Source organism: Elephas maximus, chromosome 12 (genome assembly GCF_024166365.1).
Source record: "Elephas maximus indicus isolate mEleMax1 chromosome 12, mEleMax1 primary haplotype, whole genome shotgun sequence".
Taxonomy (NCBI): Eukaryota; Metazoa; Chordata; class Mammalia; order Proboscidea; family Elephantidae; genus Elephas; species Elephas maximus.
In genome coordinates, this window is record NC_064830.1 from 48,810,859 (window position 1) to 48,835,161 (window position 24,303).

Sequence of the window (24,303 nt, forward strand, 5' to 3'; positions counted from 1 at the left end):
ATTCCCTTTTTATTTTATTTTATTGTGCTTTAGGTGAAAGTTTACAGCTCAAGTTAGTTTCTCATTCAAAAATTTACACACATTTTGTGACATCCATGGCAATTCCTGCAGTGTGACAGCAGGAATTCTCCCCTTTCCACCACTGGATCCTCACGTCATTTCATCCAGTTTTCCTGTCCCTTCATGCCTTCTTGTCTTGCTTTTGGGCAGGAGTTGCCCCATTTTGGTTGTATATTTGACTGAATTAAGAAGCACGTTCCTCCCATGTGTTACTGTTTGTTTTCTAGGCCTGTCTAATCACTGTCTAAAAAGTGGGCTTCGGGAATGGCTTCAGTTCTGAGTTAGCAGGGTGTCCGGGGACGATATTTTCGGGGGTTCCTCCAGTCTCTGTCAGACCAGTAAGTCTAGTCTTTTTGCATAAATTTGAATTTTGTTCTATGTTTTTCTTTCACTCTATTCAGGACTCTCTATTGTGATTCCTGTCAGAGTGGTTGGTGGTAGTAGCTGGGCACCATCTAGTTCTACTGGGCTCAGCCTGCTGGAGGCTGTGGTTCACGTGGTCCATTAGTCCTTTGGACCAATATTTTCCTTGTATCTTTCATTTTCTTCATTCTCCATTGCTCCGAACATGCTGGGACCGACAGTTGTATCTTAGATGGCCACTTGCAAGCTTTTAAGATCCAGACACTACTTAGCAAAGTAGGATGTAGAACATTTTCTTTATGAGCTATGCTACTATGCCAGTTGGCCTTGATGTCCCCCAAGACTATGGTCCCCAGGCCTCAGCCCCAGCAACTCGGTTTCTCAAGGTGTTTGGATGTGTCTAGGAAGCTTTTATGACTTTGCCTTGATCAAGTTATGCTGACTTCCCCTATACTGTGTGATGTCTTTTCCTTCACCAAAGTTGATGCTTGTCTACTATCTAGTTAGTGATTTGCCCTCCCCATCCAACCCCACTCTCGTAACCATCAAAGAATTTTTTTTTTCTGAGTAAAGCTTTTCTTAAGTTGTTTATAACAGTGGTCTCATACAATATTTGTCTTTTTGTGACTGACTTATTTCATTCAGCTTAATGCCCTTGCCCTTCAGATTCATCCATATTGTGAGATGTTTTGTGGATTCATCATTGTTCTTTACCATTGCGTAGTACTCCATTGTGTGTATGTACCATAGTTTGTTTATTTACTTGTTGATGGGCACTTAGGTTGTTTCCATCTTTTTGCTATTGTGAATAGTGCTGCAATGAACATGGGTGTACATATGTCTATTCATGTAATGGCTCTTATTTCTTTAGGATATATTCCTAGGAGTGGGATTGCTGGATTGTATAGTATTTCTATTTTTATCTTTTTAAGGAGGTGCCATATTGTTTTCCATAGTGGTTGTACCATTTTACATTCTCACTAACACTGCATAAGAGTTTCAGTCTCCCTGCAACCTCTCCAACACTTACTGTTTTCTGGTCATTCCTTCAAAACCATAGCCATGTTACCTTCAGCTGTGTATTCCCAGCACCTATTACATGGGACAAGGAAGAAGGGCCTGGCAATCTACTTCTCAAAATTAGTCAATGAAAACCTATGGATCACAACAGAACACTGTCTGATATAGTGCTGGAGGATAAGCCCCCTAGGTTGGAAGGCACTCAAAATACAGTGGCCACAACAACAGAGTTGAGCATACCAATGATTGTAAAAATGATGCAGAACTGGGCAATGTTTCATTCGGTTGTACATAGGGTTGCCACAAGTTGGAGCCCGCTGGATCTCAGCTAACAACAACAACTTTACATGGAATCACTCAGCCTGTGTTTGTTAAAGGAATGTATGAACTGAACAGGATTTAGTATTTATTAAGTACCTACCACAGTCCAGGCACAATGTGAGCCATTTTACTTATGTCATTTCACAAACTCGCCATATTAAATAAATATTTATTATCATATTCTTTCAACTCTTGGGAACTCTGTGACCTCTGATTTCTAGCTAAGATGTCCTAAGCCTACTCACATCTGTGGCCAGCCAGGTTTGGGCTCTTTGCAGGTCTGGCTTCTCTGGCCTGTGGCCATTCCGGCTGGCAGATGAGCAGCTGGGTGCTCATCTATCGGTCCCCTGGGAGACACCTGCCACGGCCAGGCTGCCTCAGCAGGCGTGCCCACTCATGCTCTGAGATTCATCAGCCCCACACGCTCTGCTGCAATCCTAGTGACTAGGAAGGAGGGAGCTGCTGTGACTCTCTGAGCTGCTCTCCCCTGCCTCCCAGCACTTCCAAACAGGTGACTGGCTGCCCTGCTGACACTGTATGCCAGCCACCACGGTGCACTCACAACTCGGTGGTTTCCAGGGGACTTGGTAGTGTCTGCCTTGTTGTTCCTCAGCCCACTCCTCTGAGTCAGGCTCTCCCCAGCCAACTTATTACAACTTCCTCCCTTGTTACTATAAACACCAAGTGCTGTTTTCCTAATAGTGGTCCCCAAACCACCATATTCAGTTATGAGAGGAAGCCAGCCCTGTTTTTAATCGTCACTACCAGGATATCACTGTGTCCCCCTTGTCCTTGGAGCCCCATGCTGCTGAAGTCATCTGTGACATTAAAGGAAATGAGCATTCAGCAAAGCAAACTGCTTTGTATCTCAAAACCAACGGGTTCTTGAGACTGGCATGGCCTCATGATCAAACAGCAGGCATGTTTCAGTCTCTGTGACCCCAAACTCTGAGCAGGGCAAAGCAGCTTTGGATATTAGTTAGTGACCTCCTACATTTGCATCATGCTCAGAGTGTCCAAAGCCTCGCCCCATTTATTGCACTGACCCTCACAACAACATGTGGGCAGGTCAGCCGTCATCACCCCCAATTTGCAGATAGGGAAATTGAAGCTTGGGAGGGGATGGCATTTGCCTGTAGTCATACAGCTCATTCATGGACTACCACTGGTGGAGAAACTGGTCTTATATACCCATAGGACAGAGTAGAACCGCACTATAGGGTTTCCAAGGCTGTAATCTTTATGGAAGCAGACGGCCAAATCTTCCTCCCACGGCGTGGCTCATAGGTTTGAATCACCGACCTTTCTATTAGCAGCTGAGCACTTAACCACTGCACTACTAGGGCTCTTCTCTATGGCCCTAACAAATAGGAAGTACTCAATAAATGATATTCATTGAACTGATGATTGAATGGTGAAGTAGGACTTGAGTTTGGGGCTTCTGATTCCCAACGCGATGACCTTTCTGCTGCACTACCTGCCTAATTGTGCTTTTCCAGCAATGGCTAAAAATTGTCTGAAGTCAAGCTGGCTAGGTTTAGGCCCCTTCCACCTTGCCTACTTAGTGACCTCGGGCAAGTCATATGACCTCACTGAGTTTCCTCTTCTGCAAAATGCAAGATAATAATTATAGCACTTCTTCATTGTGTTGTAAGAATTAAGTAAGAAAATGCATGTAGAGTGAGCAGCAGTGACGGGCTAGCACATCTAGCAAGTGCTTAATAATATTAGTGGTAGTTATTATTACTCAGGGGTATGGACTGGGCCTTATACTCCTTTGTAATCTCACACCTAGGCAGTGACTGGCACATACAAATGAGCCAAGGACTCAAGACACTTGCCTACCAAAACTGAAACTCATTATGTGACCCAGATCAAGTCCATTCTCCTTTCTGAGCCTCAGTCTCCCCACCTGTAAATTGAGAGAGTGAACCAGGGAAATCCCAAGGCTCTTCCCAGCTCTAAAATGCTGCATTGAACTCAGTGGTTCTCAACGGGAGTGATTTTGACACCAAGGGGACATTTTGTAATGTTGGGAGACATTTTTGGTTGTGACATCTGAGGTGGTTAGGTATAAGCCAGAAAGGCTAGTAAGGATTCTACAACGCACAGGACAGCCCCCACAACAAAGAATTACCAGCCCAAAATACCAGTAGTGCTGAAGCTGCAAAACTCTGGTCTAACTCTACACAAATACCCACAGCTCTTTGATTTTTCGGTCAAGTGCCTTGTGTCCTGCAGATTGCCAAGATGGAGAGGGAGTCGAGTTCTTGGACACAGTAGAGCGATCTATTGATTGTCCCTTTAGCAGCCACCATCCACCATCACCACATTGATCTTATTGCTGAAGGGGGCAGGGTGGCCCAGGCATCTTTTAATTTGACAGTGAAATCACTCCTGCTCTTCACTAAGCTCCCAGACAGGAATGGCTCTACCAGGGCTGGAGAACATCTCTGTGCCCGAGATGCACGGAGCCCATGCTTGTAGATTCAGAGCCCACCCCAAGAAAAGCTGCCGTGTTGCTGGATTTGCCTCAGCATCTCCAGCTCCCTTTCTCCTGACCCAGCTCACCCCCTCCAGAAGGTGGGGACAAAGAGAGACCAAGTCCTCTGATGATGAAAGAGTCACCTTGTGTTCCCTTGAGGCTGGTGGCCACACAGCCTGGAGAGGAAGTTCCTGGGCTGCCCACCATGGGGGCCTTGATCTCCTAGTTCTCACCACATGGGGAGTGAGGCTGCTCTGGCTCACTTGTCCTGAGGCTCTACAGGATCAAAACCACCTTTTTTTGCAAGGTTCCTTTACTTCTATTTTCTCTTTCCCAGCCCCACCCTTTCCCCCTGCGTTCTTGCTGTGAGTTTCCTGGAAAGAGTGTAAATGAGGGAAGATACCTGAAGGATACCTGAAGTCCAGTTTGAGCCATATCACTGCTTATTTCCTCTCTGCCTCAGTTTTCTCATCTGTTATGTGAGAACGTATTTGATAATCGTGAGCATAGGGAAATAAAGAGGGGGAAACACCTCGCAACTTCCCATGGCTACTCCTGCCTGAGGAGTCACTATCGTCTTCTTGACTGCTCTACAGGGAGAAGGGCACTGGCATGCAGGAGAGCTAAAATCCCTCTGGCACCTGTCCTTGAGTAGCCGCAATGTGTTGTCCTTTCCCCTCCTGCCCAAGTTCTGCTGGTAAAACCCAGTTTCCAGCATATTAAATTACTTTAATTTCTGCCTTTAACACTCCCCTTGGCTGTTTCCTTCTTGGCTCCTTCTGGCCTTTGGGAAATGAATGTCTTCAACACCCACTCATTAAATGCCCACTCTAACAGCTGGTCTTCTGCCCTCTGGAAAGACTGCCAGCCAGGGTGGTCAGAGAGACCCACAGTTCAATGCCCAAGATACTACCCAGGGAATATTAGCAGTAATAGCTCAGTCTGGACCCTACCCATTAAAGGACCATTGTGAGTTTTAAGTAGATGTCTCAGACTCTGGAAATTTGCAGCCAAAAGCCAAATCACCTTTTATAAAATTGATATTGGGCCTGGGGAAGACTTACCCATGCTTCCCTGGGCTGGGCACCAGGAGGATCTCTCGTCCAGCCTCGTTGTGGGGCAGCAGCTGGGCCACGTACCTCCCAGAGGGCTGCAGGTGCCTGTGTACCGCCACGGCCAGTGTGCAGTTCTCACTGCTGCTCCGCATCCATGGGCTCAGGATGGTGTGCTTGGAGTTTGCTGAGGTATTGAGGAGGAGAAAGGAGCCTGGAGAGAGATAGGAAAAGAGATTCTGAATATGTGTCCAGACAGGAGAGCCAGCAGCAGCCCTGTGACAGGATTTAGAGGCCCCAGGTCTATAGTTTGTGCTGCCTGAGGAGGGCTCCCTCCCACTCTGCACAAGCTGAACTCTGTACCCTCTTTCTTCGCTTCTCTTTGTAAAAAGCAAAACCTGAGACGGGAGGGTGGTGACTGGGGGCATGGGCTTCATAACCAGGCAGAACTTGGTTCTAACCTTACTTAGCTCCACCACTTACTAGCTCCATGTCTTTGGGCTTCTGGTTCTTCATCTATAAAATGAGGATACAGGTATCTATTTCAAAGTGTGCTTGTGAAGATTATGTGAGATAATGCATGAGAGTACTTCACATAGTTTTTGGCAGAGAGGAAGCACTCAATAAATCATCAGTTATTTGATTTAGACTGACTGTCTATCAGCCAATAAGCACAATTGATAAAGTTCCATGGGAATCAAGTGAAGGATAGGGAATATGACCTAAACCCCAAAGAGTGACCAGAATGAGAAACTCAACTCAGACACTAAGATATTCCTATAGATTTGCATCCTGGTCTAGAGGATAGACTGAAGAGGGTCAATCCCTCCATAAATACATTCAGTAGAGCCAGAGCATCAGTGCCGTCTTGTAACCGTATGTGTAGTGTATTTACATCCTGCAAACTACGACACATGGGGCATCTTGGGCCACTCTACAGGCCACCATTGAAATCAGATCTGACCTGAGATATCTACATCACATTCAGCCAACTTGGGGCTCCATTTAGGTCTGCTAAACAATTCAGGGTTTTCTGGGAATGTATGTTGGCCCTAGGCTCCCAAATAGTTATGACTAGTTCAAGGTTTTTTGAGAGGTAGGTGGTTTGGAAGGGAATAATTTGGGTCACTTATCATATAGTGGTTAAGAACATGGGTTGTACTCCTTCACTTACTATCAGAGTGATCCTGGGCAAAGCTTTAACTTGCTTAGGTTTCAGTTTCCTTATTTATGAAATGGGGTATGAAGGGTTGGCTGAACTCGATAATCTCTAAGATACATTTTAACTGTTTGAGTCTATGAGTCATGTGAATTTGCAACTGGCCTCCACATAGAAAGCCCTACGAATCCTCCTGGTGCCACGCCTATGGCAGTTTTCCTCCGGGGTGAGCCAACCCTAATTCCGGTAGCACAGGCCAAATGACCTGCAAGAAACCTACATTTATGGGGATTACTGTCAGTGTAAAAGCACAGCACCATTTTATTGTTCCAGACATTCCCTCTGATGTATTAATTTTACTTGGTGCACTTCTGCATTGAAGCTCTGGACCATTAGATACTGCTTCTTTTGCAGTGGAAGACTATTTCAGCAAGATCCTTGACTTCCCCAGTGGGGACCATCTAACGAGTGCTCAGTCTTCTTAAACAATCCCTGGCATTTCAAATTAGTCTCCTTCTGCTGATAACCCAGTTTATCAAGTAGGCAAACGCAATAGCAGCCTGCATAAAGAATGATGCAGATGAAAGAAGGTGAATTCCTACTAGAAGTAAAGCATTTTCTAAGGAGATGGTATTGTGCCAGAAATAGGAGATTTTGCAACATTCTGGAAGTAGGTAAATGTGACTTACAGCTCTAATCAGGAGGAATTCAGCCAGTGCTGCTCTGGGTCAGGGACATGGGGATCAGTACTGGAAACTGAAGCTTCTGTCATTTCTGGGAAGTCTGCATGGCATAGGGGCATTTGGAAAGTGCTCTACGGCCCTCAGCAAATCCTCTACAGTATTACTCTATTTACTATGAGGAAAATGTTCCTCTCATGGACACAGAGGCAGAGGAAAGGATGTAGAAGCAAAGATTCAGAACTGGAAAGGAGTTAAAGATCATCTAATATAACCCCCTGAGTTTTCCAGAGAAGCAGAATGGAGCTCAGGATGGGGAAATGACTAGCCCAAAGTTTTAGTTGCAAAGTCAAGATCAGATTCCAGGTCTCTGGACTCCTAGTTCAATGCTCTTTTGCTTGTACCTTTCTCATTAACCCACTGTGTTCTTTAGCCTAAAATATGATCAGCCCACCTCCTGGCCAGGTCGTGTAGCTCAAGAATTCAGACACTGGAGGAAGGAAGAAAGAGGGGCAGATGGACACCAGGTTGAATTGATTTGTCCACTTGCTTACTTACTCCTTCTTGCCCTCAAATTTCATTTACTGGATACCTATTTTGAGTAAACATCCAAGCACTGATGCTACCCTGGGGACACAGATATGCAAAAAAAAAAGAGCTAGATACAATTCTGGCCTCTAAGGAATTCCAGTAGGGGTGAGGAGATGTCTTCAGATAACTATAACAAGCAGTAGAGGTTATAAAGCCATAAGGCACATATAGGTAAGTACTTGGGGAAGCCCAAGAAAGAAGACCTTAGGTCCAGTTGGGAAGGTTCATAAAGGAGATGACCTTTGAGCCTGGTCCAAAAGGGTGGGAAAAATGAAGATATTTGCAGACCCGGTCCTGCAAGAATGGAAGTGAAGAAGGTAAAAGCCTAGAGTGGAAATGAGTGAGAAGTGCAGTTTGGCTGCAGAATGGGCTGCAGAGTTTAGTTACAGAGTGGAATGCATGAAGAGAAAAGTGGGAAATAAGGAAGGCTGGAGTGGTAGGTTGTGAGATCGGACCAAAAAGTACATTTAATTTCTAGCTAAAGATTAGCAACCTTATTTTGTGGACAATGAGGAGCCAGAAAAGTTTTTTGAGCAGGGTAGTGATATCATCACAGTGGTGTTTCAAGAAGATTAATCTGGTATGTAGGGGGAAGGGGGTGTCAGTATTGACCTAACCACATCCCACACGGCAGTCCACACCAGGACAAGGATGTTACTAAATGCAAATAGGAGGTTTTGGGTATGTTACCATTGTAAACAAAGGTGCCATGTTGGGGGACAGACTCTGGTACTGATTGGGGTTTCTAATACTGTTAGTGTGTATCTTTCCAGAGCAGGTGAAGGCTCAGGAATTATTTCTGGGGACAGAGTCTTGCTCCAGACTCTTTGGGAGCATGGTCTGGGGTTAGGATGAAGCCAGTCCAATGTCCTGAGAAATATAATTTTCACATAAGGGGGTAGCAACTGTGTCCTGGTCTAAGATGTTTTCAAGTTGGTAGAAAGTTGAGTTGAAACCAGCAGTTTTTTGAGCTACTGAAGGAAATAATGTATGCAAAATGAAGGATGTGGCCCCCTTCTTCTCAGGAAGATTATATGCATGCGCATGTGCGCGAGAGTGTGCTCGTGCCTGCGTGTGCACACGAAACTCAAGTTCCTAGCACAAAGGAGAAAATCCAGCAAAAGGTGTTGGGGCTGGGGAGCTATCCCTGTATCACTGTTCCACCTTCCTGGGTGTGGAAATGACATGTAAATTCTGTCCCCATAATTCATTATCTCAATATGAGACTCTTTCCAAGCTGACTGGAAGACGGATTATTTTTCCAGTTCTAGTATGTGAGATGATGTTTATATGAATTTTATTTTGTGTAACTGGACTATCAATAAGAGACTGAACTTAAAGTATTTTCACTGTCAATGAAACTCTATAGTTGAGAGCTATCTCTTCATCAGCAGCTTTTCTCTACCAAAAAAAGAAAAAGAAAAAAAATACATTTCATAAGCTCCTTGGGATATTGTCAGTATAAATCTTTTAAGTAAGTCAGAATTTATCTCTCCTCTCCCTCTTTTCCGTTTCTTTATTTTTCTCAGAATAGCTTGGGGCTATGTGAGGGCTCCTGGGGTCCCCCTAATTAAGAAGCATAGTCTAGCAGCACACAGACCTTTCTCCAGTGTGGGCCTAAAAAGAGTAGGAAGGCATATCCAGAGCCCTGCCCATATGGTGCTGAGATCATGTTTTCCTTATTGTTGACTCATGTGTGATATGCTCAATAATTAAATATGAAGTGGTTATTATTTTTACTTCTGGTCACCAAGATAGGGGTACATTGCTCTCATCTTAGCCAGCAGGTTTCGAATTATGAGTCAGAAGCCAACAAGCATGAACTTTGAGGTTAGACAGACACTTTCATACCCAGGCTCTCTATCTAGGTATAGGGTTTGAGTCAGAATCGGCTTGATGGCAATGGAATGGGTCTTTAACAACTTAATTAAAGGTCTTTAAATCTTAGTTTGTCCACCTTTAAAATGGGTATGTTGTTGTCAGCTGACATCAAGTTGGCCCCTGACTCACACTTGATAAGATAGCAGGATTGAAGGGATCCGACCTTTGTGATCCATAGGGTTTTCATCGGGTGATTTTCAGAAGGTCTTTCTCCCTAGTCTGTCTTAGTCTGGAAGCTCCACTGAAGCCTGTTCAGCATCATAACAACACGCTGGTACTACTGACAGATGAGTGGTGGTTGCCCGTGAGGTGCGTCGGTCGGAAACCAAACCCGGGTTTCCCACATGGAAGGTGAGAATTCTACCATTGAATCACCACTGCCCTCTAAAATGGGTGTAAAAAAAACCCCAAAACACCAAATCTGTTGCTTTTGAGTCGATTCCAACTTATAACCACCCTAGAAGACACAGTAGAACTGCTCCTAGGGTTTCTAAGGCTCAAATCTTCACAGAAGCAGACAGCCACATCTTTCTTCCATGGAGCAGCTGGTAGGTTCAAACTGCTGACCTTTTGGTTAGCAACTGAGTACTTAACCACTGTGCCACCAAGGCTCCTAAAATGAGTATAGTCTGCCTCATATGACTGTTGTAAAGATTAAGTTAAACGTGTATAAAGTGGCCAGCATAGTGCCTGGTCCATAGTATGTGTCTGTAAATGTTGGTTCCTTCTTGAGGTGTGTCTTAGGCTTGGAACACCTTTTATCTGGCATTGAACTTGGAATTAGAAGAACTGAATTTGCCACTAGCAAACTTCCTTTGTTTGTAAAATCAAAGGGTTAGATAGCGTCTCTCTAAGGACTCTTACAGCTCCAAACTGTCAGTCATTTTCTGTCTGCCTAGAATATTATCAGTCTACTGAAACCATGTCAAGTCTCCAAGCCCCCAAGTCCTAAAGACTTGTCCTAATTTACCTCTTTTAATGGTTCTAAGCCAGCAGTTTCAACCAATTGGCCAAATACTCTGTGAATTTCTTGCTAGGAAGGGAATGGTGATCCCTTGCCCTGCCTTCCTCTCCCCGGTTTACACAGATATATCCCTGGAAGGGATTCCTGTCAAGCACTGTTTGCATCTGTATATGCCTCTGCTAGAAACCACCTCCAGAAGCCAGCTGCTCTCTAGCACAATGCCTGCCACTTGGCAGATACTCAGTAGTTTTAAAATTCAAAGTAATATATACACATGGCAAGAAGTCAAATAGTTGAGAATAGCTTAAAATAATAACTTAAAAAAAACTATCCCAAAATCCTGCTCTCCCCACGAAGTCCCACACTTCAGAAGCAACATTTTTAAGGCTTTTTCATTTGTTTGGCTGTTTACCTACAAAAAATTCTAAATATTATGCTCAACCTGGGCAGGTTGTTACTTGGTGTAACAACTTCAGACTTTTTCCATTGACTCAACAATAAGAAAGATAAGGATTTAGCTCACTACTATCCTGATATATTTTTAGAATATTTTTGTTGCTTACCTTTTTAACTTTATGTGATTTGTTTATTGCTTGGTCCATCAGCTTCAACAGTACACCTGATTCTCCCCACTGTAAGATGAGGCTATTTGTTATCTTGCTCTTCCCTGGACCTGTCCTCTCCCACACCTACCTCCGAAGCCAGCTGGGCGTTTCCTGTACATTGTCAAGGTGGTGTAGGGATGATTAAGTCTTCTGTGGTTTGTTTACAGATTGATGCCAAACATTGCAAATCAATAAACAGAGCTTTGGTAATGATGACTATATATTTTTTCACTGCAGTGAATAAGGGCTGTATTTATAACCTTCAATAACATATCCCCCTCTGAGAAAAAAGTTTCCAGTGTCAGGATCAAATGGAATTTTTTCTTTTTCTGTCCATTTCTCCTTTACATTATCAATTGTCAAAATTATGGCGCATATTAATTTGCCTTATATTTGAGCTAGGACTTTCTTGCACAGTTTGTTTTTTCAGGAATTTTTTATTGATTTTCTCTTTTGCGTATTTTATATCTGCCTTCTTCACCATACTACTAATGCTACTATATACTTATCGAAAAATCTCTTCCTTCCGGAGCACATTATTTTTGAACCCTACTGACTTCCTGTTATAATCTGTAAGATAACACAGCTGTTATCTTCGAATTTCTTTTCAGCGGACTCTTACATAAGTTTCACCATCTTCAGGAAACTTCATCTGGGGAAAATTTTTTTAATGAATCATCTTTATTTTGTCTTCACACTTGATTGATAGCTTTTCTGGCTAGAGATATCTAGATTAAAATTTTTATCTCAGAAATTTAAAAGCCTAGCTTGAGTGTTTTCTAGTATCAGTGTTAATGAGGAGAAGTCTGATGGTGGTTTTATTTTTAATTTATTTTAATTGATCTGCTTTTTCTCCTTGGAAGTTTTTAGAATCTTTCTTTAGCCCTGAAGTTCTGAAATTTCATTATAATGTGTCTGGGTACGGATCTTTATAAAATTTTTGCCTGTAGCATTTGCTGAGCTCTTTCGATGAGAAAACTCATGTCTCTTTTACCTCTGGTAAATCTTGTTTTAGTATTTCTTTAATAATTTACTTCTCCCATGTTTTCAGTCTTGAATCTTTCTGAGGATATTGGAGCTTTACTTTCTAAGTTAGCCTTTGTTACCTGATTGTCATGGATTGAATTGTGTCCCCCAAAAATATGTATATCAGTTTGGCTAGACCATGATTCCCAGTATTGTGTGATTGTCCACCGTTTTGTCATCTGATGTAATTTTCCTATGTGTTGTAAATCCTATCTCTATGATGTTAATGAGATTAGTGACAGTTATGTTAATGAGGCAGGACTCAATCTACAAGATTAGATTGTGTCTTAAGACAATTTCTTTTGAGATATAAAGAGAGAAGTGAGCAGAGAGACAGGGGACCTCATACTACCAAGAAACGAGAGCCAGGAGAATAACATGTCCTTTGGACCTGGGGTCCCTGTGTTGAGAAGCTCCTTGACTGGGGAAGATTGATGATGAAGACCTTCCCCCAGAGCCAATAGAGAGAAAAAAACCTTCCCCAGGAGCTGGCACCCTGAATTCGTACTTCTGGCTTCCTAGACTGTGAGAGAATAAATTTCTCTTTGCTAAAGCCATCCAGCCATTGTGGTATTTCTGTTATAGCAGCACTGGATAACTATAACACTGATTTTATCTTTGTTTCCTCTGGTGTTGACTTTTTATGTTGATCTTTCTTTTTCATGCTGATGAATTTTTTTGTATGTTGAATAATCATTGATCAACCTCTTATGAAGGAGAGACTAAGAAGGCTGATAGAAATCTCTTTGTATATAGCTGGTGCTTGCTCTTGGTGTCATAATTTCATTGATGGCTTGTTATCTGTCTTAGGCTGAGTTCTTCATAGAATCAAAGCCAGTGAAGTGTATACATAAGAATATATATTAGCTGTTAGCTCACGGGGCTGCTGAAGCTGGCAAATCCCAAAACTGGCAGGTCAGATGCCAGGCTCAAATCCCAATAACTGGAGGTCAGATGATGATGAACCAGATGCAGGATCTAGAGCAAGGGAGAGCTTTGCCAGAGCATCCATATATATTGGATACAGGCCACACCCTCAAGGAAACCCCTCTTACATCAGATAAATGTGTTTTTTTTGAGTAAGGCTGTGACTTGAGTCACACCCTCCAGTAAGAGTGTCACTTAAGATACACACCAAACCTTGTAGAGGTTTAGGATTTACAAGACATAAAATGAAAGCTAATTACATAATATCACAAAATGGAAGATAATTACATACTACTGGGAATCATAGCCTAGTCAAGTGACACATAACATTAACCATCATAGTCTACCTTTTGTCAACTTGGTACCTGTACACATAATCTTGAAATAAATATAAGTCTTACTTGCTCCTAACGTGGTAAAACAAGTGCGTATATAACTGGAAACACCCTTGCTGTTGCTGTTAGGTGCCATTGAGTCGGTTCTGACTCATAGCAACAGAACAAAACACTGCCTAGTCCTGCAACATCCTCACAATCTTTTGTTATGTTTGAGCCCATTGTTGTATCCACTATGTCAATCTGTCTTATTGAGGGAATTCCTCTTTTTCACTGACCTTCTACTTTACCAAGCATGATGTCCTTCTCCAGCAGCTGGTCTCTCCTGATAACATGTCCAAAGTATGTGAATTGAAGTCTTGTCATCCTTGCATCCAAGGAGCACTCTGGTTGTATTTCTTCCAAGACAGACTTGTTCATTCTTCTGGCAGTCCATGGTATATTCAGTATTCTTCACAAACATCATAATTCAAATGCACCAATTCTTATTTGGTCTTCCTTATTGATCGTCCAGCTTTCACATGCATATGAGGAGATTGAAAATACCATGGCTTGGGTCAGGTGCACCTTAGTCCTCAAGGTGACATCTTTTCTTTTTATCACTTTAAAGAGGTTTTTTTGTAGCAGATTTGCCCAATGCAATGTGTTGTTTTATTTCCTGACTGTTGTTTCCATGGGCATTGATTGTGGATCCGAGTAAAATGAAATCCTTGACAACTTCAATCATTTCTCCGTTTATCATGATGTTGCTCATTGGTCCAGTTGTGAGGATTTTTGTTTTCTTTATGTTTAGGTGTAACCCGTACTGAAAAAGCTGTGATCTTTGGTCTTCATCAGTAAGTGCTTCAAGTCCTCTTCACTTTCAGCAAGCAAGGTTGTGTCATCTGAGTAACGCAGGTTGTTAATGAGTCCTCCTCCAAACCTGATGCCCCATTCTTCTTCATATAGTCCATATTCTTGGATTATTTGCTCAGCATACAGATTGAATATGTATGGTGAAAAGATACAACCTTGATGCGCACCTTTTCTGACTTTAAACCATGCACTATCCCCTTATTCTGTTCGAACAACTTCCTCTTGATGCACGTACATATTCTTCATGAGCACAATTAAGTGTTCTAGAATTCCCATTTTCCACAATGTTATCCGTAATTTGCTATGACCCACACAGCCAAATGCCTTAGCATAGTCAATAAAACACAGGTAAATATCTTCTGGTATTTTCTGCTTTCAGCTAGGATTCATCTGACATCAGCAATGATATCCCTGGTTCTACATCCTCTTCTGAAGCCAGCTTGAATTTCTAGCAGTTCCTTGTTGATATTCTGTGGCAGGTGCTTTTGAATGATCTCCAGCAAAATTTTGCTTGCGTGTGATATTACTGATATTGTTTGATAGTTTCTGAATTTGGTTGGATCACCTTTCTTGGGAATAGGCATAAATATGGATCTCTTCCAGTCTGTTGGTCAGGTAGCTGTCTTCCAAATTTCTTGGTGTAGACAAGTTAGTGCTTCCAGTGCTGCATCCGTTTGTTGAAACATCTCAGTTGGTATTCTGGTCAATTCCTGGAGCCTTGTTTTTTGCCGATGCCTTCAGCGCAGCTTGGATTTCTTCCTTCAGTACCATTCGTTCCTGATCATATGTTACCTCCTGAAATGGTTACACCTTGAACAATTCTTTTTGGAATAGTGACTCTGTGTATTCCTTCCATCTTCTTTTGATGCTTTCTGCATCGTTTTATATTTTCCCCGTAGAATCCTTTAGTATTGCAACTTGAGGCTTGAATTTTTTCTTCATTTCTTTCAGCTTGAGAAATGCTGAGCATGTTCTTCCCTTTTGGTATTCCATCTCCAGGTCTTTGCACATGTCATCAGGATATTTTGCCTTCTCGAGCTGCCCTTCGAAATCTTCTGTTCAGTTCTTTTACTTCATCATTTTTTCCTTTTGCTTTAGTAAAACTGACATGTCTGTCAGTTTGTCGCACTGTGAGGGCTTGTATATTGCTGTGATGCCAGAAGCTATGCCACCAGTATTCAAATAACAGCAGGGTCATCCATGGTTGACAGGTTTCAACTGAGCTTCCAGACTAAGACAGAATAGGAAGAAGAACTTGACAGTCTGCTTCTGAAAAGAATTAGCTAGTGAAAACCTTATGAATGGCAGCAGAATGTCTGATACTAGAAGATGAGCTCCTCAGGTTGGAAGGTATTCAAAATATGACTGGGGAAGAGCTGCCTTCTCAAAGTAGAGTTGACCTTAATGATGTGGATGAAGTCAAACTTTTGGGACCTTCATTTGCTGATGTGCAATGACTTAAAATGAGAAGAAACAGCTGCAAACACCATTAATATTTAGAACCTGGAATGTGTAAAGTATGAATCTAGGAAAATTGGAAATTGTCAAAAATGAAATGGAACGCATAAAGATCAATATCCTAGGCATTAGTGAGTGAAAATGGACTGGTATTCGTAATTTTGAATCAGACAATCATATGGTCTACTATGCCAGAAACAACTTGGAGTGGATTGGCATCACATTCATTGTCAAAAAGAACATTTCAAAATCTATCCTAAAGTACAACGCTGTCAGTGATAGGATAATATCCACATGCCTCCAGGGAAGACCAGTTAATATGACTATTATTCAAATTTACACACCAACCACTAAGGCCAAATATGAAGAAATTGAAGATTTTTACCAGCTTCTGCAGTCTTAAATTGATGGAACTTGCAATCAAGATGCACTAATAATCACTGGTGATTGGAATGTAAATGTTGGAAACAAAGAAAAAGGATCGGAAGTTGAAAAATATGGCTTTGGTGGTAGAAACGATGCTGGATATCATATGATTGAATTTTGCAAGATCAATGACTTCTTCATTCCAAGTACCTTTTTTCACCAACATAAACAGCAACTATACAACTGGACCTTACCAGATGGAATACACTGGAATCAAATCGACTACATCTGTGGAAAAAGATGATGGAAAAGCACAATATCATCATTCAGAACAAGGCCAGGGGCCGACTGCAGATCAGACCTTCAATTACTTATAGGCAAATTCAAGTTGAAACCAAAGAAAGTTAGAACAAGTTGACGAGAGCCAAAGTATGACCTTGAGCATATCCCACCTAAATTTAGAGACCATCTTAAGAGTAGATTTGAAGCATTGAACACGAATGACTGAAGACCAGATGAGCTGTGGAATGACATTAAGGATATCATACATGAGGAAAGCGAGAGGTCATTAAGAAGACAGCAGAGAAAGAAAAGACCTAATTGGATGTCAGAAGAGACTCTGAAACTTACTCTTGTAGCTAAAGCAAAAGGAAATGCACTAGCCCCACTTATATCTTATGTTTTATAAGAGATGGGATAAGGGAGGAAAGAAAACAAAAAAATGGGTATATATATGTGTGTGCGTGTATATATATATATATATATATATATATATATATATATATATATATATATATGTATATAAACTCATTGCCATCAAGTTGGTTCCGACTCATAGCTTCCTTATGTACAACAGAACAAAACACTGCCCGGTCCTGTGCTGTCCTCAAAATCGTTGTTATGCTTTAGCCTGTTGTTGCTGCCACTGTGTCAATCCATCTTGTTGAGCGTCTTCCTCTTTTTCGCTGACTCTATACTTTACCAAGCGTGATGTCCTTCTCCAGGGACTGGTCTCTCCTGATTACACGTCCAAAGTAGGTGAGACGAAGTCTTGCCATCCTTACTTTGAAGGAGGATTCTGGCTGTACTTCTTCCAAGACAGATTTGTTCGTTCTTCTGGCAGTCTGTGGTATATTCAATATTTTTTGCCAACACCATAATTCAAAGGCATCGATTCCTCTTTGGTCTTCCTTATTCATTGTCCAGCTTTCACATGCATATGAGGCGATTGAAAATACCATTGCTTGGGTCAGGTGCACCTTAGTCCCCAAAGTGACAGCTTTGCTTTTTTACACACACATGTATAATAAAACAAGAAAGAAATGCTTATAACAATTACAGTCCTTGTTTCTGCAATTGGTCACATGGCCATAACTGGTATTTAACTGGTATTTAGAACTACCTTTTTCACTGCCCATTCTATATTCCCTTTGCCTTCAGCAAGCACCTTAGCTAGTTGTGGTTCTTTGCCTGGTGGGGTGACCCAAATCTTCATTCCTGAAAAGTCTGAGCCATTAATAGTCATGTCAGAATTGGATTGCTGTAGCTTTCAATTGACTTTAATAACTGTTAAGGTCACATGGAACATGTTTAGTCTGAATTCTGTAAGGGCCAGGGAGAGAGAGAGAGAGAAGGGGCCTAGAGTCAGGAAGAAGCCTGCTGTCTTGTAAGCCATCTGCCCCAAGCAACGCCCCAGGCAACACCCCAGGTTCCACCTCAGACAAAGACTCTTCAGGCACAGCTAGGTATAGTTCATCCAATGGGAGTGGAAAGGATAATGGTTTTCCTGAAGAGGGTGGCTTAGCAGATAAAGATGGAGTAATCTCTTCAAATGGGAGGCGTGGTGCTGTTGGCAGGAGTGATTCAAAGGAATTTAGGGGCCCAATGTCTCCATCTTCCTGATTGTCTTCCCATATGTCCCCATCCCAAGTTTCAGAATCCCATTTCTTCCCAATCAATTCTCTCACTTTAAATTCAGACACCATTTGAGTTTGGGAATCCAGTTGGCATTGTAATTCAGTTCCTCTTTCGATAAGACTCTGTGTTTGGTTTTCACTATATCAGCTTTGTTACTGCAAGAAATAGGGCTTTCTTTCAGGGCGCAAGTGGCGACCTTCAGGTCTTTTATGCAGTGCTCAAGCTGTAGGTCTGAAGCCCTGAGCTCACCTCTTTCTTTCACTACTTTGTCTAGTGAAAATAGGACCAACTAATCAGCTTCTCTATACTTCTCATTCTAACAAAATTGTAGAAAAGCATCCAATATGCTAACACCCAGAGCCTTGTTTCTCACAAATATTTGATTTATTGAAGGTGATGGTTTGCTTATTTCCATTGCCGCCTCATGTCATGGATTAGCAGTGCTCTCTTTACTGTTGGAGGCAGAGTCTCATTAAGACTAGGCAGACTTGAGAACCAATTTAGAAAACTTATCCTTCCAATTTTGTTTCTCCAGAACCCCCCTCAGTACCAAATTTCTTCAGCTGGGTTCTCCAGAGAAGCAAAACCAGTGAAGCATATATATATATATATATATATATATATACACACACATATATATTTTTTTATATATATACACAGAGAGATTTATGTCAAGGAAATGGCTTACATGGTTGTGGGGTTGTGCAGCCTGGAAAGTCCCAAATCCATGGTCTGGTGTCAGGCTGGAGGCTTCTCCTGACTCACATGGTTACAGGAGTTGATGAACCCACAATCAGCAGGTCAGATGGTAGGCTCTTCGCTTATGGGGCTGGGGAATCTGGTGAATCCCAAAATTGGCAGGTCAGATGCAGAAAGCTGGCTCTCAGGGCTGCAGAAGCTGGCAAATCCCAGAATTAGCAGGTCAGACAACAGGCCCAAGTCCCAAGAAACGGAGATCAGATGACGATGAGATGGAGGCAGGATCCAGAGCAAGAGTGTCCATATATATTGGATGGAGGCCACACCTCAAGGAAGCTTCCTTTACATCAGATGAGGGTGTGATTTGAGTGAGGCTATGACTTCAGTCACATGCACTAGTAAGGGTGCAATTGAAGATACACTCCACACTAATCCCACCTCATAGAGGTTTAGATTTTACAAGACATAAAATGGAGATGCAGTGCTATGGATCCCTTTTGTGTGGCCTTTCTCATCATGGTCCTGTAACTCCCACCCAAGTCATTGGGTGAGACTGTGAAAATAAGGTAATTGGGGACCTCAAAGGGGATTGGTCAGTTTTGCCATCATGCTAGACTTAAAATGAGCCATCCCAGAGGAGGGAAGGAGAGGATCTCACCACCACCAAGGAAAAGGAGCCAAGAGCAAAGTGTGTCCTTTGGACCCTGCGTTGAAAAGCTCCAGGAACCAGGAGACTGAAAGACAGAGGTAGAGCGAGAGAAGGCTATAACACTGAAGACGGTAAGAAGCGGTGGGAGAGAAACGACGGCAGGAGAGACCAGCAGGAGACAGCGTGGTGGGCTTCCTGGCCCACAGAGTGAGAAAGCTGAGTACCTTCAGGCAGGAGACTTGCTGGTGCACTAGGGTGCCTCCGTGCCCTTCGTGGAGCTAGGTTTGCTGACCCAAGGAGCTAAAGCTGAGCACCTTCAGGCCAAGGCTTACTGGTGGAGTAGGATGCCTTTGGGAACTTTTGGCAGAGCCAAAAGAGCTTTTAACACTTGCACGAGCAAGGCAGAGGCTGAGAGGCCAGAGGGTACAGCTGAGAAAATGCTGTCCTGATGGAAGAACTGTATCCTGAATATTCATGAGCATGTTAGTTCCCTAGTAAACCCCATGATTATGAGTATGGGCTGTGAGTTTTGTGTGGCCATTACAATGAATTATCGAACCCAGGAGAGAAGTAGAGAATGCTGTGGGAGGGATGGTTGGTGTCAGAATTGGTAAAGATGGCAGAGAAAGGAGGCATGTCTAACCTCCACCTCATAAGAATCAGCCTTGGGCTGTTGATCTTGATTCTCCTTCCCTCTTGTGAAGTTAGAGGAAATCAAACACCACTGCATAACCATTTTTACAGAAGGATGATTATATAATATCACAAAATGGAGGATAATTACATCAGATCACAAAATGGAGGATAATCACATAGTACTGCAAATCATGTCCTAGCCAAGTTGACACATAACATTAACCATCATATTATTCGAGGCAGGCTATTTTGCTGGTACCTTCTCCCCAATGCCAGCATGACTGATACATCATTCTGGGAATGAACACTTCCACTGGCAGCTCTAGGTCTTTCAGTCTGCTTGACTTATTAGAGACGCCTCTTTTTCTCTCCCATGTGGTTAAGTAAGGAGTTCCTGGGTGATGCAAATGGTTAAGCACTGGGCTACTAACAGAAAGCTTGGCGGTTCAAACCCACCCAGAGGTGCCTTAGAAGAAAGTCCTGGCAATCTGCTTCTAAAAGGTCACAGCCATGAAAACCATATGGAGTACAGCCCTACTCTACACACATGGGGTCACCGTGAATTGAAATTGATTCAATGGCGACTTTTTTTTATTTTTATTTTTTTTAATGGTTAAGCGTCCTGCTAGCTTTTGCTCTGGGCAAATAGGGATTGAGACCATTTGGGTTAACCACAAAGAAATTCTTATTCTTCCTCCTTGCTCTCATGCTTCTTTCCAGGTGATCCCTTATTTGCACTTTTTGTAGCGTTCTCTTGGGTAGATGGGGTCCCTCCATTGCTGTAACCCCCTCCTGCGTATTCTGGTCTGTAACCACTTTATTTTCTCCATCAATCCTTTCATCTCCTTTTTATCTTTAGAAAATGCTCATGGATCTCTTCCTGTTTGCGTTTAGAATTTATTCTTCCTTGTAATCTTTCATTATCACTTTAGTGGGATCTCAGGGGAGAAAAAGACAAATGTGTGCTTGATCCACCACCCTGCACCAGGAGCCTTTTAATCATATTGTTCTAGTCAGAACATGAATAAACATAGATTGAGAGATTTCCATCATCACTGGCTAATTGTCCATACTGCAATAAACTATTAAACCATTATTATAAGCTATTACTCATTCAGTAGATCATGAAGCCATTCATGTTAGGTGGGACCTGAGGAACAACAGAAGCTTAACGGTAGGAATGTGGAGAGAAGATGCGTACCGTGGGGCATAGAAGCCTCATACAGATGCACACCACTAGCTGCAGCATCAGTAAAGGTGCCGCCATATTCTAGAGGGTCCTCAACAGAACACCAGCCTGACGAGCTATTAGTAAGTATTATATGAAAGTATTCTGGGACAAAATAAGTTTGAGGATTCCTGGGTTAAACAAAAGTAAACTGGCTCCTTTGCCGCAGGATTTCTCAGAACCTAATATGCCAATATGACCTGCAACTCTTCAAGAGTGTAATATAAAATAAAACATTTCTCAAACTCCTCTGATCATAGAACCCTCTTGTTGTAGTGTATACTATGCCATGGAATGTGCTTTGGAAACCCTATTCTATTTCTGCTCCAAAGACCACCTGGAGGAAGTACGGAAGAAAAAAAGAAAAAAGAAAAAAAAAGGCGTGAAAGAAAAGAAGGTAAAACAGAGGAGGAATGTATCTGTATCTTAAATCTTTCTATTTGCCTGACTTTTAGGCTGTACTCTCATCAAGACCTGAACTCCTTTTGGCAGAATCATGCTTTTAGAAGGCTTCTCTTAGTTATTGCACTGGTCTCTTTACCTGAGGAGACTTAGATATGCTGCATTCCATATCTGACTTTCAGAATGTCAGAGCTGGAAAGAAACATGGTGGTCACATAGTTTAATCCCCTGTTGTATTAGGGAGAAACCCCAGAAGCAAAGAAGTAAAGGGCTTACCCAAGGTCCTACTGCAAATTAGGGGTGAGTATTTTTATGGGATTAGAGGAGCCCCATAGGGTCCTATGAGTCGGAATTGACTTGACGGCAAAGGGTATGGGCTGGTGCAGTGGTTAAGAACTCAGCTGCTAACCAAAGATGTTGGCAGTTTGAATCCATGAGCCACTCCTTGGAAACTCTATTTTATAGGGTCACTATGGGTCAGAATTGACTTGATAACAACTGTTTTTTTTTTTTCAGTTATGGGATTAGAGCAAGTTTTCACATCCTCTGCCCAGTAGAACACCTAATCTCTGCTTATGATAGAAAAATCCATGATAATGTTTTCAGTCAAATGCCCTACAGTTTGGTTCCCAGTTGACCCCAAATATCACTCTCCTTCCTCTGAACTTCCACAGTTCTGAGGACCAGATGCCACAGCTCATTTCAAGACCTTCCATCTGCTTGTTCCTTGGAGATCACAGGCTTGGACCAGAAGGGACACAGACAGATGATCCTCCTTTTGAAATCACTTATTGGGGCTCAGGGTGGCTACATAATGGCTGGTCAGTATTTGAGGGTCTCCTCTGTACGTGTGGTCTTACAAATTGGCCAAAGGAAACTGAGACAACTAAAAGTGTCCCTTTGTTTATTTTTCAAATTCTAATTCTCCTGCCTTATGTAACCCTGACTCAGGTCTTAGGTTTTTTTTTTTTTTTTTTAAATAATTTTTATTGTGCTTTAAGTGAAAGTTTACAAATCAAGTCAGTCTCTCACATAAAAACTTATGTACACACCTTGCTACATACTCCCAATTACTCTCCCCCAATGAGACAGCCCACTGTCTCCCTCCACTCTCTCTTTGCGTGTCCATTTCATCAGCTTCTATGCCCCTCTACCGTCTCATCTCCCCTCCATGGAGGAGATGCCGACATAGTCTCAAGTGCCCACCTGATCCAAGAAGCTCACTCCTCACCAGCATCCCTCTCCAATGCATTGTCCAGTCCAATCCATGTCTGAAGAGTTGGCTTTGGGAATGGTTCCTGTCCTGGGCCAACAGAAGGTCTGGGGGCCATGACCACTGGGGTCCTTCTAGTCTCAGTCAGACCACTAAGTCTGGTCTTATGAGAATTTGGGGTCTGCATCCCACTGCTCTCCTGCTCCCTCAGGGGTTCTCTGTCATGTTCCCTGTCAGGGCAGTCATTGGTTGTAGCTGGGCACCATCTAGTTCTTCTGGTCTCAGGCTGATGTAGTCTCTGGTTCATGTGGCCCTTTCTGTCTCTTGGGCTTGTAATTATCAGATCTTAGGTTTTAGAACAGAAGTTTGAAATTTAGAGGAAGGAATAGGTGGAATCATCCTCATCGGTATGCTTTGCCTGTTGTTAATGTTATTAGCTGCTGTTGAGTTGGCCCCTGACTCATGGTGACCCCATGTACAACAGTTCTGCAACATCCTGAAGATCAGTTGTGGAGAGGATCATTGGGATCCATAGGTTTTCACTGGCTGATTTTCAGAAGTAGATAAACAGGCCTTTCTTCCTAGTCTGTCTTAGTCTAGAAGCTCTGCTGAAACCTGTTCAGCATCATAGCAACATGCAAGCTTCCATTCAAAGACAGGTGGTGATTGCATATGAGGTGCATTGGCCAGGAATTGAATCAAAGTCTCCCATATGGAAGGTGAGAATTCTACCACTGACCTACCATGGACCACACAGTGATAATGGTCACACAATACCGTACAGTGCTTTTCCTACCAGTGGAATAATTTAGGAATACTGAACTTGAAAGACTGAGAGACTCTTGGAAATCATTTGATCCAACCCTTGCAAGTGAAGAAACTCAGTCCAGTGGGTGAAAGGATTTGTTTGAGCTCTGCAGTGGCTGCTGAGCTATGTTAGGACCTAGCCCCTTGGGTACCAGCCCTGTGCACTTTCACTCTCTAACTCTGCCTCAATGTCAGCACATGTCATCCCAAACTTACGATGTGTTCGTGTTATGCTGAACCACACTTAACAACTGTTCTTTTTTTTGGTACATCTTATCGTCAATAATATGTTGCCCCAAGTAATTTGCTAATGTTATCTTTCTCAGATGTTCACTCGAAGATGTTCACTTTTATGATTTACTGGTCAAAACTGCTGGATTTATAAATATACTGATAATAAAAAGTAATAATAATGAAAGCAAAAAAAAAAAAATGAGGTGTTCAGCTTATGTCGGAACTGACTTACAATGGAGCCGTCGGAATGAACCCTGTCATAAGTAAGGGACTACCAATATTTGAGGTTAACTCTGCTACCTTCAACCACCAGGACTTAAATGTATTACTTTTCTGTATCTTCATTTAACAGCACTTTGAAGAGAAATGC

The 24,303-nt window shown here is 42.4% G+C and overlaps 1 protein-coding gene across 1 annotated transcript in view; it reads right to left on the reverse strand.

Annotated features, from left to right (window-relative positions):
• ALK (ALK receptor tyrosine kinase) overlaps positions 1-24,303 on the reverse strand; it is a 1,066,008-nt gene that overhangs the window by 491,684 nt on the left and 550,021 nt on the right. Inside the window, exon 4 of the mRNA XM_049904948.1 lies at positions 5,314-5,515. Within this exon, the coding sequence (XP_049760905.1) occupies positions 5,314-5,515 (202 nt within the window). The remainder of the gene's footprint in view (positions 1-5,313; positions 5,516-24,303) is intronic.